The sequence below is a fragment of the Phocoena phocoena genome, chromosome 1 (assembly GCF_963924675.1).
Source record: "Phocoena phocoena chromosome 1, mPhoPho1.1, whole genome shotgun sequence".
Taxonomy (NCBI): Eukaryota; Metazoa; Chordata; class Mammalia; order Artiodactyla; family Phocoenidae; genus Phocoena; species Phocoena phocoena.
In genome coordinates, this window is record NC_089219.1 from 94,905,042 (window position 1) to 94,919,927 (window position 14,886).

Consider the following 14,886-nt stretch of genomic DNA (forward strand, 5'->3'; position numbering starts at 1 on the left):
TGCAAAGTGCTTATTGGGTAGAAATTCCTAGTTGGATTTTTTTTTTTTAAACATCCTTATTGGGGTATAATTGCTATACAATGGTGTGTTAGTTTCTGCTTTATAACAAAGTGAATCAGTTATACTTATACATATGTTCCCATATGTCTTCCCTCTTGCGTCTCCCTCCCTCCCACTCTCCCTATCCCACCCCTCCAGGCTGTCACAAAGCACCGAGCTAATATCCCTGTGCCTTGCGGCTGCTTCCCCCTAGCTATCTACCTTACTACGTTTGTTAATGTGTATATATCCATGACTCTCTCTCGCCCTGTCAAAGCTCACCCTTCCCCCTCCCCATATCCTCAAGTCCGTTCTCCAGTAGATCTGCGTCTTTATTCCTGTCTTACCCCTAGGTTCTTCATGACATTTTTTTCCCTTAAGTTCCATATATATGTGTTAGCATACGGTATTTGTCTTTTTCTTTCTGACTTACTTCACTCTGTATGACAGACTCTAGGTCTATCCATCTCATTACAAATAGCTCAATTTCATTTCTTTTTAAGGCTGAGTAATATTCCATTGTATATATGTGCCACATCTTCTTTATCCATTCATCTGATGATGGGCGCTTAGGTTGTTTCCATCTCCGGGTTATTGTAAATAGAGCTGCAATGAACATTTTGGTACATGACTCTTTTTGAATTTTGGTTTTCTCAGGGTATATGCCCAGTAGTGGGATTGCTGGGTCATATGGTAATTCTATTTGTAGTTATTTAAGGAATCTCCATACTGTTCTCCATAGTGGCGGAACCAATTCACATTCCCACCAGCAGTGCAAGAGTGTTCCCTTTTTCCACACCCTCTCCAGCATTTATTGTTTCTAGATTTTTTGATGATGGCCATTCTGACTGGTGTGAGATGATATCTCATTGTAGTTTTGATTTGCATTTCTCCAATGATTAATGATGTTGAGCATTCTTTCATGTGTTTGTTGGCATTCTGTATATCTTCTTTGGAGAAAAGTCTATTTAGGTCTTCTGCTCATTTTTGGATTGGGTTGTTTGTTTTTTTGTTATTGAGCTGCATGAGCTGCTTGTAAATTTTGGAGATTAATCCTTTGTCAGTTGCTTCATTTGCAAATATTTTCTCCCATTCTGAGGGTTGTCTTTTGATCTTGGTTATGGTTTCCTTTGCTGTGCAAAGGCTTTGAAGTTTCATTAGGTCCCATTTGTTGATTTTTGTTTTTATTTCCATTACTCTAGGAGGTGGGTCAAAAAGGATCTTGCTGTGATTTATGTCATAGAGTGTTCTGCCTATGTTTTCCTCTAAGAGTTTGATAGTTTCTGGCCTTACATTTAGGTCTTTAATCCATTTTGAGCTTACTTTTGTGTATGGTGTTAGTCATACTTTTACATGTACCTGTCCAGTTTTACATGTACCTGTCCAGTTTTCCCAGCATCATTTAGTCATACTTTTACATGTACCTGTCCAGTTTTACATGTACCTGTCCAGTTTTCCCAGCATCATTTAGTCATACTTTTACATGTACCTGTCCAGTTTTCCCAGCATCATTTATTGAAGAGGCTGTCCTTTCTCCACTGTACATTCCTGCCACGTTTATCAAAGATAAGGGTCCATATGTGCGTGGGTTTATCTCTGGGCTTTCTATCCTGTTCCATTGATCTATCTTTCTGTTTTTGTGCCAGTACCATACTGTCTTGATTACTGTAGCTTTGTAGTATAGTCTGAAGTCAGGGAGCCTGATTCCTCCAGCTCCTTTATTCGTTCTCAAGATTGCTTTGGCTATTCGGGGTCTTTTGTATTTCCATACAAATTGTGAAATTTTTTGTTCTAGTTCTGTGAAAAATGCCAGTGGTAGTTTGATAGGGATTGCATTGAATTTGTAGATTGCTTTGGGTAGTAGAGTCATTTTCACAATGTCGATTCTTCCCATCCAAGAACATGGTATATCTCTCCATCTATTTGTATCATCTTTAATTTCTTTCATCAGTGTCTTATAATTTTCTGCATACAGGTCTTTCGTATCCTTAGGTAGGTTTATTCCTAGATATTTTATTCTTTTTGTTGCAATGGTAAATGGGAGTGCTTTCTTGATTTCACTTTCAGATTTTTCATCATTAGTATATAGGAATGTCAGAGATTTCTGTGCATTAATGTTGTATCCTGCTACTTTACCAAATTCATTGATTAGCTCTAGTAGTTTTCTGGTAGCATCTTTAGGATTCTCTATGTATAGTATCATGTCATCTGCAAACAGTGACAGCTTTACTTCTTCTTTTCCAATTTGGATTCCTTTTATTTCCTTTTCTTCTCTGATTGCTGTGGCTAAAACTTCCAAAACTATGTTGAATAAGAGTGGTGAGAGTGGGCAACCTTGTCTTGTTCCTGATCTTAGTGGAAATGCTTTCAGTTTTTCACCATTGAGGATGATGTTGGCTGTGGGTTTGTCATATATGGCCTTTATTATGTTGAGGAAAGTTCCCTCTATGCCTACTTTCTGCAGGGTTTTTATCATAAATGGGTGTTGAATTTTGTCGAAAGCTTTCTCTGCATCTATTGAGATGATCATATGGTTTTTCTCCTTCAATTTGTTAATATGGTGTATCACATTGATAGATTTGCGTATATTGAAGAATCCTTGCATTCCTGGAATAAACCCCACTTGATCATGGTGTATGATCCTTTTAATGTGCTGTTGGATTCTGTTTGCTAGTATTTTGTTGAGGATTTTTGCATCTATGTTCATCAGTGATATTGGCCTGTAGTTTTCTTTCTTTGTGACATCCTTGTCTGGCTTTGGTATCAAGGTGATGGTGGCCTCGTAGAAGGAATTTGGGAGTGTTCCTCCCTCTGCTATATTTTGGAAGAGTTCGAGAAGGATAGGTGTTAGCTCTTCTCTAAACGTTTGATAGAATTCACTTGTGAAGCCATCTGGTCCTGGGCTTTTGTTTGTTGGAAGATTTTTAATCACAGTTTCAATTTCAGTGCTTGTGATTGGTCTGTTCATATTTTCTATTTCGTCCTGATTCAGTCTTGGCAGGTTATGCATTTCTAAGAATTTGTCCATTTCTTCCAGATTGTCCATTTTATTGGCATAGAGTTGCTTGTAGTAATCTCTCATGATTTTTTTTATTTCTGCAGTGTCAGTTGTTACTTCTCCTTTTTCATTTCTAATTCTATTGATTTGAGTCTTCTCCCTTTTTTTTCTTGATGAGTCTGGCTAGTGGTTTATCTATTTTGTTTATCTTCTCAAAGAACCAGCTTTTTGTTTTATTGATCTTTGCTATCGTTTCCTTCATTTCTTTTTCATTTATTTCTGATCTGATTTTTATGATTTCTTTCCTTCTGCTAGCTTTGGGGTTTTTTTGTTCTTCTTTCTCTAATTGCTTGAGGTGCAAGGTTAGGTTGTTTATTCGAGATGTTTCCTGCTTCTTAAGGTGGGCTTGTATTGCTATAAACCTCCCCCTTAGAACTGCTTTTGCTGCATCCCATAGATTTTGGGTCGTTGTGTCTCCATTGTCATTTGTTTCTAGGTATTTTGTTATTTCCTCTTTGATTTCTTCAGTGATCACTTCATTATTAAGTAGTGTATTGTTTGGCCTCCATGTGTTTGTATTTTTTACAGATCTTTTCCTGTAATTGATATCTAGTCTCATGGCGTTGTGGTCAGAAAGGATACTTGATACAATTTCAATTTTCTTAAATTTACCAAGGCTTGATTTGTGACCCAAGATATGATCTATCCTGGAGAATGTTCCATGAGCACTTGAGAAAAATGTGTATTCTGTTGTTTTTGGATGGAGTGTCCTATAAATATCAATTAAGTCCATCTTGTTTAATGTATCATTTAAAGCTTGTGTTTCCTTATTTATTTTCATTTTGGATGATCTGTCCATGGGTGAAAGTGGGGTGTTAAAGTCCCCTACTATGAATGGGTTACTGTCGATTTCCCCTTTTATGACTGTTAGTATTTGCCTTATGTATTGAGGTGCTCCTATGTTGGGTGCATAAATATTTACAACTGTTATATCTTCTTCTTGGATCGATCCCTTGATCATTATGTAGTGTCCTTCTTTGTCTCTTTTAATAGTCCTTATTTTAAAGTCTATTTTGTCTGATATGAGAATTGCTACTCCAGCTTTCTTTTGGTTTCCATTTGCATGGAATATCTTTTTCCATCGCCTTACTTTCAGTCTGTATGTGTCTCTAGGTCTGAAGTGGGTCTCTTGTAGACAGCATATATAACGGTCTTGTTTTTGTATCCATTCAGTCAATCTGTGTCTTTTGGTGGGAGCATTTAGTCCATTTATATTTAAGGTAATTATCGATATGTATGTTCCTATTCCCATTTTCTATATTGTTTTGGGTTCGTTATTATAGGTCGTTTCCTTCTCTTGTGTTTCTTGTCTAGAGAAGTTCCTTTAGCATTTGTTGTAAAGCTGGTTTGGTGGTGCTGAACTCTCTCAGCTTTTGCTTGTCTGTAAAGGTTTTAATTTCTCCATCAAATCTGAATGAGATCCTTGCTGGGTAGAGTAGTCTTGGTTGCAGGCTTTTCTCCTTCATCACTTTCAGTATGTCCTGCCACTCCCTTCTGGCTTGTAGAGTTTCTGCTGAGAGATCAGCTGTTAACCTTATGGGGATTCCCTTGTATGTTATTTGTTGTTTTTCCCTTGCTGCTTTTAATATGCTTTCTTTGTATTTAATTTTTGACAGGTTGATTAATATGTGTCTTCGTGTATTTCTCCTTGTATTTATCCTGTATGGGACTCTCTGTGCTTCCTGGACTTGATTAACTATTTTCTTTCCCATATTAGGGAAGTTTTCAACTATAATCTCTTCAAATATTTTCTCAGTCCCTTTCTTTTTCTCTTCTTCTTCTGGAACCCCTATAATTCTAATGTTGGTGCGTTTAATGTTGTCCCAGAGGTCTCTGAGACTGTCCTCAGTTCTTTTCATTCTTTTTTCTTTATTCTGCTCTGCAGTAGTTATTTCCACTATTTTATCTTCCAGGTCACTTATCCGTTCTTCTGCCTCAGTTATTCTGCTATTGATCCCATCTAGAGTACTTTTAATTTCATTTATTGCATTGTTCATCGTTGCTTGTTTCATCTTTATTTCTTCTAGGTCCTTGTTAACTGTTTCTTGCATTTTGTCCATTCTACTTCCAAGATTTCGGATCATCCTTACTATCATTATTCTGAATTCTTTTTCAGGTAGACTGCCTATTTCCTCTTCATTTTTTAGGTCTGGTGCATTTTTATCTTGCTCCTTCATCTGCTCTGTGTTTTTTTTGTCTTCTCATTTTGCTTATCTTACTGTGTTTGAGGTCTCCTTTTTGCAGGCTGCACGTTCGTAGTTCCCATTGTTTTTGATGTCTGTCTCCAGTGGCTAAGGTTGTTTCAGTGGGTTGTGTAGGCTTTCTGGTGGATGGGACTAGTGCCTGTGTTGTGGTCGATGAGGCTGGATCTTGTCTCTCTAGTGGGCAGGTTCACGTCTGGTGGTGTGTTTTGGGGTGTCTGTGGCCTTATTATGATTTTAGGCCGCCTCTCTGCTACTGGGTGGGGTTGTGTTCCTGTTTTGCTAGTTGTTTGGCATAGGTTGTCCAGCACTGTGGCTTGCTGGTCGTTGAGTGAAGCTGGGTGCTTGTGTTAAGATGGAGGTCTCTGGGAGATTTCCGCTGTTTAATATTATGTGGAGCTGGGAGGTCTCTTGTTGACCAGTGTCCTGAAGTTGGCTCTCCTACCTCAGAGGCAGAGCCCTGACTCCTGGCTGGAGCACCAAGAGCCTTTCATCCACACGGCTCAGAGTAAAAGGGAGAGAAAGTAGAGAGAATTAGTAGAAGTATGAGGAAAGAAAGAAGGAAAGGAGGAAAGGAAGGAAGGAAGAAAGAAGCAAAGAAGGAAAGAAAGGAGGGAGGGAGGAAGGAAGGAAGGAAGGAGGGAAAGAAGGAAAAAAGACAGAAAGAAAGAAGATACAGTTAAAATAAAGTATAATATAGTTATTGAATTAAAAAATATTTAGAAAAAAAAAAGGGATGGAGAGAACCTTAGGACAAATGTTGGAAGCAAAGCTATACAGAGAAAATCTTACACAGAAGCATACACATACATCTTCACAAAAAGAGGTAAAGGGGGAAAAATCATAAATCTTGCTCTCAGAGACCACCTCCTCAATTTGGGCTGATTCGTTGTCTAAAGGAGGGAAGGAAGGAAGGAAAGAAAGAAAGAAGGAACGAAGGTAAAGTATAATAAAGTTATTACAATTAAAATTAATTAAGAAAAAAAATTTTTTTTGAAAACCATGGACGGATAGAGCCCTAGGACAAATGGTGGAAGCAAGAGTATACAGACAAGATCTCACACAGAAGCATACACGTACACATTCACAAAAAGAGGAAAAGGGAAAAAAATCATAGATCTCGCTCCTAAATTCCACCTCTTCAATTTGGGATCATTCCTTGTCTATTCAGGTATTCCACAGATGCAGGGTATATCAAGTTGATTGTGGAGCTTTAATCCGCTGCTTCTGAAGCTGCTGGGAGAGATTTCCCTTTCTCTTCTTTGTTCTCACAGTTCACAGGAGCTCAGCTTTGGATTTGGCCCTGCCTCTGCGTGTAGGTCGCTGGAGGGCGTCTGTTTTTTGCTCAGACAGGACGGGGTTAAAGGAGCCGCTGATTCGGGGTCTCCGGCTCACTCAGGCCAGGGGTCGGGGGGGGCGGGGGAAGGAGGGGCACTGCGTGCGGGGCGGGCCTGCGGCGGCAGAGGCCGGCGTGACGTTGCACCAGCCTGAGGCCCGCCGTGCGTTCTCCCAGGGAAGTTGTCCCTGGATCCCGGGTACCTGGCAGTGGCGGGCTGCACAGGCTCCGCGTAAGAGGGGTGTGGAGAGCGACCTGCGCTCGCACACAGGGCCCTTGGTGGCGGCAGCAGCAGCCTTAGCGTCTCATGCTCGTCTCTGGGGTCCGCGCTTTTAGCCGTGGCTCGCGCCCGTCTCTGGAGTTCCTTTAAGCAGCGCTCTTAAACCCCTCTCCTCGTGCACCAGGAGACAAAGAGGGAAGAAAAAGTCTCTTGCCTTTTCGGCAGGTGCAGGCTTTTCCCCGAACTCCCTCCCGGTTAGTCATGGTGCACTAACCCCTTCAGGCTATGTTCCAGCCGCCAACCCCAGTCCTCTCCCTGCGCTCCGACCGAAGCCCGAGCCTCAGCTCGCAGCCCCGCCCGCCCCGGTGGGTGAGCAGACAAGCCTCTCGGGCTGGTGAGTGCCGGTAGGCACCGATCCTCTGTGCGGGAATCTCCCCGCTTTGCCCTCCGCACCCGTCGCTGTGCACTCCTCCGTGGTGCCGAAGCTCCCCCCTCCGCCTCCCGCAGTCTCCGCCCGCGGAGGGGCTTCCTAGTGTGTGGAAACTTTTCCTCCTTCACAGCTCCCTCCCACTGGTGCAGGTGCCGTCCTTATTCTTTTGTCTCTGTTTTTTCTTTTTTTCTTTTGCCCTACTCAGGTACGTGGGGAGTTTCTTGCCTTTTGGGAGGTCTGAGGTCTTCTGCCAGCCTTCAGTAGGTGTTCTGTAGGAGTTGTTCCACGTGTAGATGTATTTCTGGTGTATCCGTGGGGAGGAAGGCGATCTCCGCGTCTTACTCTTCCGCCATCTTCAAGGTCCCCCCCCAGTTGGATTTTTAATCTGCAATGCTATGCAAGATGAAATGGAGTTAATGCCAGGATTTTGTAAATGGGTGTTTATCCTCATGCCAGTTCTATCAACTGGTGGTAAATGCCTGAAACTGTTACCAAGTCCAAGCTCATACTGCTTGCTACACAACAGGCCAATAAATCGAGAGAGGAGCTGTTGGGGCAAGGAATAGCAACTTTATTCAGAAAGCTAGCAAACTGAAAAGATGGTGAACTCATGCCCCAAAGAACCATCCTGCCTGTGTTAGAATTCCGGCTTCTTTTATTCTAAAAGGGGAGGGAGTAAAGTCAAATATTTCCTGGTTCTGGTCAGCCTCTGGAACGGATGTGTTAGTTTCTTCCTCCCTGCGGTCATTCACAGGTGGGCCTGGTCAGGATGTTTCCTGCGAGCTAAAGAAAGTATTTTAGCTTAACGCTCATTACCTGGGAGGCAGGGTTCCCAGAGATGGGCCATTATGTATAACTTCAGCTTATAGGCGACATCCTTTAGTGATTAGCTTGTAATAGAATACAAAATGTTCTTATTACAAAACCTTGTGTTGAAAGGAATTCTGAAGTTTAGTGCAAGAGAATGCCATGATTAAGTAGCTATGTTTTCTACATAGAGGAAGAGGAAATCAAAGCCTATGCAACATATTTGCCTTTCCTAAGCTAGACCTTGATATTTTTGGTATTTTATGTATGAGCTGATTTGTATTTGGAGCTCTGCCAGAATGTGTTGGAACTCTAGAAGATGTGAAATTTAATGCTATCAACAAAGCCCTCCGCCCAGTGTGGTATGAAAACAGATCAGTTGGTCAATACAAATGAAAGTCTCCTGAGGAGCTACAGAGGAGTTACTTATGTCGTCTTGGGGAGCATAGAATGCATTTCACACTGTGTAGCACATTCACTGCATTTCTCCTGACTGTTCTCTTCTATGTGAAGAGCAGTAATCTGTAAATTGGGAGACCTGGGTGCTAGATCTAGAGCTACCCTTGTTTTCGGTTTCCTTGTCTAGAGCTTGTCTAGATAGTTTTTGAAGTTTCCTCAAGCTTTGATTTTACTATTTCTATCAGAGCAAGGTAGGATTAATTACATGACAAGGGTGATTTTGGTTCCTCTTTAATTGTGAGCAATACTAAATGGTCTGTCTTAGACCGTTTAGATCTCAGTCTTCTGATTTAACTCCCCCAGGAAGATAATCTGCTCTTATATTTCAGCTTTGAGTACTACGTTCGTCTTAATTCCTATGGTTCTACACCTGAAAACTCACTCTCTCTGATCTAAAGTCACCAAGGCCTCTTCATTCTCCTTTCCCCAATATACATAAGCACAACTGCCTATCTTCTTTGCTGTGGCTGATACCCTGATCCAGACCTTCAACCTTTTATCACCAACATTAATTGAGGAGTAATTCTTGTTTGGCAGGGGAGGAGGCTGCCCTGTTTATTGCAGGAAATTTAGTAGCATCTCTACCCACTAGATGCCAGTAGCATGCCCTCCCCCGAGGTGTGACAACCAAACACATCTCCAGACATTGTCAAATGTCCCCTGGAAGACAAAATTCATCCACTGTTGAAAACTACTACTTTAGACTGACAACCAAAGACCTCTATTAAATGTTAATTCCTCAAATTCCTCCAATCCTTTCTCTATTCTAAAATCCCTTCTGCCAGATTCTATCAAGAGCATGCAATGCTTATTTTGCGTATTTCCTTTATCCAGCTCAAAGTGCCCTTCCTCTCATACTCTTCCTGTCTATTTATTCTTAGATACAGCCAACCACAGCAGGAAGACTTCTATGATTAATTTTATAACCTCATTTCATCACTGCATTTTGTTGAGATCTTTTTTTCTCAGCATCATTCCTGGTCTTTCTTTCTCTGCCTATGGCTTAAATGCTGATATTCTTCAGGGTTCTGGCTGCAGTCTTCATTTTGACTTAGTCTATATTCTAGCAGGATGAGGTCTTCTATTCCTTTCTCTTCACTTTTTGTAACAATGACCACCATCACCCCTGCTCCAAATCTGTATCTCCAAGATGAACTACCTCCTGAACTGTTAACTAGTTTTTCCAGCTAATAACAAGACCCCTGCAGAAGAGCCTACAGATCCTTCCAAGTCAATAGGTCCAAAAAAAAGTTTATTTTCTTTTCTGACCAAACATTTCCTCCAATCTTCTTTTCTTAATAAATTGCATTATGATGCATCCAAATGCCAAACACAGGAACCTCAGACTCTCTCTTACCTATTTCAAATAACCTGTCTCCAAATCTGTTCCTTCTTCCTTCTCCCCATTGCTCTAACCCAGACCAAGCCTATTCTATTGAAGTATCTGGTCACCTTGCCTCCAGCCTGTCCTTTCTCAGGTCTAGCCTCACCTTTTCTCCCCCTTTAAATCACCACCCTGCCCATAGGTCTTTGACAGCTTCCCACTGCCTATTATCTAAACTCTGTAGAATGTTACGTAGAACCTTCAGATCTAGGCCATGCCATTCCTTCCTCATTCATCATTCACCAACATTTTCCATGTGTCTCTCAGGCTCCAGTGAGAAAACTGAACCCACACTATGTGTTTCAACGGAGAGAGAGAATTTACTAAGGGGAATGGTTAAACAGGTGCTTTAGAATTTAAACATGAGAAGAGGACACTGAAATAACACAGAGATAGTAACTGTGTAAGTAGGGAGCAGTTATCTCTCTTGGGCTGAGGAATTACAGGAAAGAGGATGGGGTTATTAGAAACTAACAGTTTGCGTATGGACACCAAGGGGGGAAAGCAGTGGGGGGGGGGTGCCGCGGGGGGGTGGTGGGATGAATTGGGAGATTGGGATTGACATACATACACTAATATGTACAAAATAGATAACTAATAAGAACCTGCTGTATAATAAATAAATAAAATTTTAAAAGAAAAACAAAACAACAACCACAAAAGACCTCATGGATAATCCTCTCACTTCTATCTATAAGTGATTTATCAATAAATAACCACTGATTAATGATTAAAAAGAGAAAGAAACTAACAGTTTGGAGGAGAGACCCCACAGATGTGGGACCTGTACCTCTTAGGAGGGGTAATGCCCGGCTGCTGCTATTACCTCTGAAATGCTAGGCAGGGGCCCCTTGGAGCTGGGGCTCAAACCTCTAGAGGAGGAATGCTGCCAGGTTGGTGTAGAAACCTCTAAGGGTGAGATTGAAACTGGTTCTGAAAAGGCTGAGCCCCAGAACCAACTGCTGCTTTTGGGATGTAGGGCCATTGGTGGGGCAATACTCTTAGGAAGAGCCATGAATCAGGAAAAGGGAAATCTCTGCTTCCTTCCTCCTACCATCTCTGTTCCCTCTAGTGCGCCCTGTTGGCAGAAACCAGGAGACAGCTTGCAGGGTTTCAGCCTCAACAACAGAAGGAAAGGTGGATTTAGAGTTGAGAGACAAGTGGTTAATAACCAGCACAATGTATTTTCACATCTTCTTGCCTTTACTGATACAGTTTCCCCACCCATAATGTTCTTTCTACCAATATCTGCCTGATGCATGTCATTGTTCAAATACAATCTCCTTTCTATAGTCTTCTCTAGTCTTCCCCCAAATAATTATTTATACCAGCATCTGAGTTCCCCTAGCAGTTGGCAAATACTTCCTTTATAGTTTTTTTTTAATATTGTATCATAATTACTTCTGTGTATGTTCATTTGTTTGTTTTCTGCAAAACTGTGAGCTCCTTTAGGGCAGGCAGAGTTACAACCATACAGTCTAGTAGGGCACCTGGCACACAGCAGATGTTGATTGAGCTGGATGGAAATGATAAAAAGCATTTTAATGAAATTAATATTAGATTATTTCTTGTATATATTTTATCTTCCCAACCAGATGTGAACCTTATAAGAGCAGAGATCATGCTTTCTATTTCTTTTATTTTTTTCATGGTGGTCAGTACAAGGTTTCATATGCTGAAGAAGAGCTCAGTGATATTTGTTAACCACCTAGTTTATTCATTAAGAACCACAAATTTGATTCAAAATGACATGAAGGTGGAGCATAAGTTTATGAATAGCAGGTAAGATTTGTAGTTAGGTTTAGATGTACTTCTAGCACATGATTCCAACAGAGAGATCGGTGCATATGGTAAAGTTCTGTATTTGTTGAATAGCACAATCAAGAGACCAAATGTAGTGTGTCTTAATGTGAACTCTAAAGTAATTAAATATATTCCAGGTTTCATTTTTTCTGCTTATCTCTTCCAGAAAACATATTACCCCAACTGATGTGATTATTAATCCTGGGTTACATCTTGTCCTTGAATATTTATTAAATTTCTCACAGTCATCAACATCAAGTAGTAGATTATTTAAATGTAGGAAAGGTATTGAATTTTAACTTAATCACAAGCTTCTTGAAAAAAACAAACCTCTGTTCAACAACTGATTTACATTCAGGTCCAAGAAGAAGGAAAATAGCTTTTTTTCTTTTCTTAAGGGGAGTGATATTTAATTAACTATCGATTCCTTCTCAATTATTCAAGGCAAGCAATTATCGATATTGATGGAAACAATACTTCCCTATGTGTAGTGCCCAAATGAAAGGAAATATCCCATTCAGCTGTCTGCTGCCTGGAACAAGAAACGCTGAGAATCTTTGACTTTAAATGGAAACAGTTATTTGGATCTGTTTATTCCATGTGGCCCCAATTAAACAGATATTTCCTAAAGTATAAGCAAAACAAAATCCTGAAAACCTATGTATGCTTTCCAAATTAACAGCCACCAAAAAAAGAGGCTTTTTGTCAGTTTTGACCATGAATTTAACCACTCTACCCTCGTACACTTTGCCTCAAAGCTACAGATCTTGACATTTTAAACCATGACTCATAAAATACTATAATTTGGGTCTAATATTCATGGTTTCTAAGCCACCCAATGAGAAGTAGCTTACATAATCATTAGAACCCCTGGAACACTACCTTGTATATCAATATTTTGAGCCTGAAGGATTTATAGGCCTTAATAGTCACTTCTAACATTTACAGATAGCAAATGTGGGTACATTTGTTAATTATACCAATCCATTATGCAACTATATTAGAGGTCGCCAAGGAATTGTGGAAGGTGGGAAAATAGGGCCCTGTTTAGGGCACTTTGTTATTAACCCTGTGAGCATCCACCACCATCTTTTTTCAGCTCATTTGCACACAGAGCATTAGCACGTGTGCATTTAAGAAGCTTCTTTTGAAGGTGACATACTATTGAACATAATTAATGGACAAGGCAATATTCTCTATTGAATTATTACTTGGGAGATGAGGGTTTTTTAAGTACTTTACACTTGATAGTAATAGTAAGTGTGTGTGTGTGTGTGTGTGTGTGTGTGTGTGTGTTTGATTCATGTGGTATCCCTGGGGAAATTTGACTATGACATTTTTTAAAAATGAAGAATGTTATAATTTACAAGAAGCTACTTTTTCTGCTCTGTGCCCTGCCCCCCCCACCCCTTCTGGAGTGGTTCTATATATTAAGCGCTTAAGCAGCATATGTTGCTGGCAAGTGTTCTTGGCTTTTTTGCTCTTTGGTGTTGTTTTAATTTCTCTGTGTTCTATTTATCATTCTGCTAAATCAGTGAAACCTTGATTATCTAAAATAATAGGAGACATTGAATTAATGAGGATAACTAGTTTTTTGAATGAATAAGAAATCATTAGAGATGCAAGTTACATGACAGGGACTGTGAATGAATTTTAGTATCTGAAATTGCTTGCTTGATTTATTCCAACTGATTCTGTAAGTTGATGGACACAGTGAAATTTTGATAATCAGGGTTTCACCATTGCATTTATTATTATTCCTGGAAATCAAGGTAACCTTGGACTCTACTTGCTATATTTACAAAGCAATAAATATCCTAATAGGCTGTTAGGGGCAGATGGGACCGCTCTTCCTCACATTCCTCCCATGAAAAGCTTTTTCTCTTCGGATCTGCCTGCTGCCTCACCGGGAGCATGCTGCCTGCCCCCTGCCCCGTGCTTGTCCGTGGGTTCCTCCTGCCTTCCTGCATGCAGCCCTGGAATCACCTGCAGGGAGAATGGCCCACCCCTTAGAGGTTCTCGGTCATTATAGCAATACTGCTTTGCATTTTAATTCCATTCATCTGGCCTCAAAGTTCTGCATTCTTGTATCAGGCACTATCCTTGAAACACCCTGGAGGTCACAAGAGGTCCCAGTTCCATGAAGAGAAGATACTGCCAAACCAGGAGTATCACATTGCTTTGTATTTGATAGCCTGAAATGGACAATGATAATATCCAAGATTGCAGCAAAAATCTATATGAAAAGAATTAATATGATCAAAACAAAGGCAGCAGACTACATTTGTTTGGAAATTGGAGTCATGCTTAGTTTGCGGAGGGGAGGGGGGAGCACAAGATCGATAGAGATTTTTTTTAAGCTGAAAACATGATGTAGCAGATGAACTTAAATTGATTCTGCTTCTCCTCCCCGCGCCCCCCTCCCTCGTTCTGCAGCGAATGTCTGCGACAACGAACTCCTGCACTGCCAGAACGGAGGGACGTGCCACAACAACGTGCGCTGCCTGTGCCCCGCCGCGTACACGGGCATCCTGTGCGAGAAGCTGCGGTGTGAGGAATCGGGCAGCTGCGGCTCCGACTCGGGCCAGGGCGCGCCCTCGCGCGGCTCCCCCGCGCTGCTGCTGCCGCTGGCCGCTCTGCTGGGGACAGCCGGCCCCCTGGCGATCTAGGCGGCGCATCCAGCCACCATATGGGTCCGGCAGTGGGGAAGCAAACACAGCCCCAGCATTTGCTACTAACATAGGAAACCCACCCTCAGACGCCCCCACTCAAACACAGTGTACAAACTAAGAAGGCCCAACTGAACTAAGCCATATATAACAGCCGTGGACAGCACACCGGAGTCAAGACTGGTAATTTCTGACTCCAGAGGCGTTGGCAGCTGTTGATATTATCCCTGCAAATCACATTGCCCGCTGCAGAGCTTATCGCCGATTGGAAAGGCTGTGACAGCCCCCCAAAAGGAACGACAAAACAACAACAACAACAAATCAACCAACCTAAAAACATTTGCTACTCACACGTGGTGTGCCCCCAACACCACCCGGCCCCGTGTGTGAACCAACCAAACTGAAGCATCCTTTGCTGGCAGTGCATTGTGGGTCTAAGGAAGTGTGTTACAAGCTGCCATATTGGCCTGCTTCAGTCCC

At 41.4% G+C, this 14,886-nt stretch overlaps 1 protein-coding gene across 1 annotated transcript in view; it reads left to right on the forward strand.

Moving 5' to 3' along the window:
• Window positions 1-14,406, forward strand: part of NTNG1 (netrin G1) — a 331,661-nt gene extending 317,255 nt beyond the window's left edge. The window contains exon 6 of the mRNA XM_065880721.1: window positions 14,174-14,406. Within this exon, the coding sequence (XP_065736793.1) occupies window positions 14,174-14,406 (233 nt within the window). The remainder of the gene's footprint in view (window positions 1-14,173) is intronic.
• The last annotated feature ends 480 nt before the right edge of the window (window positions 14,407-14,886 follow it).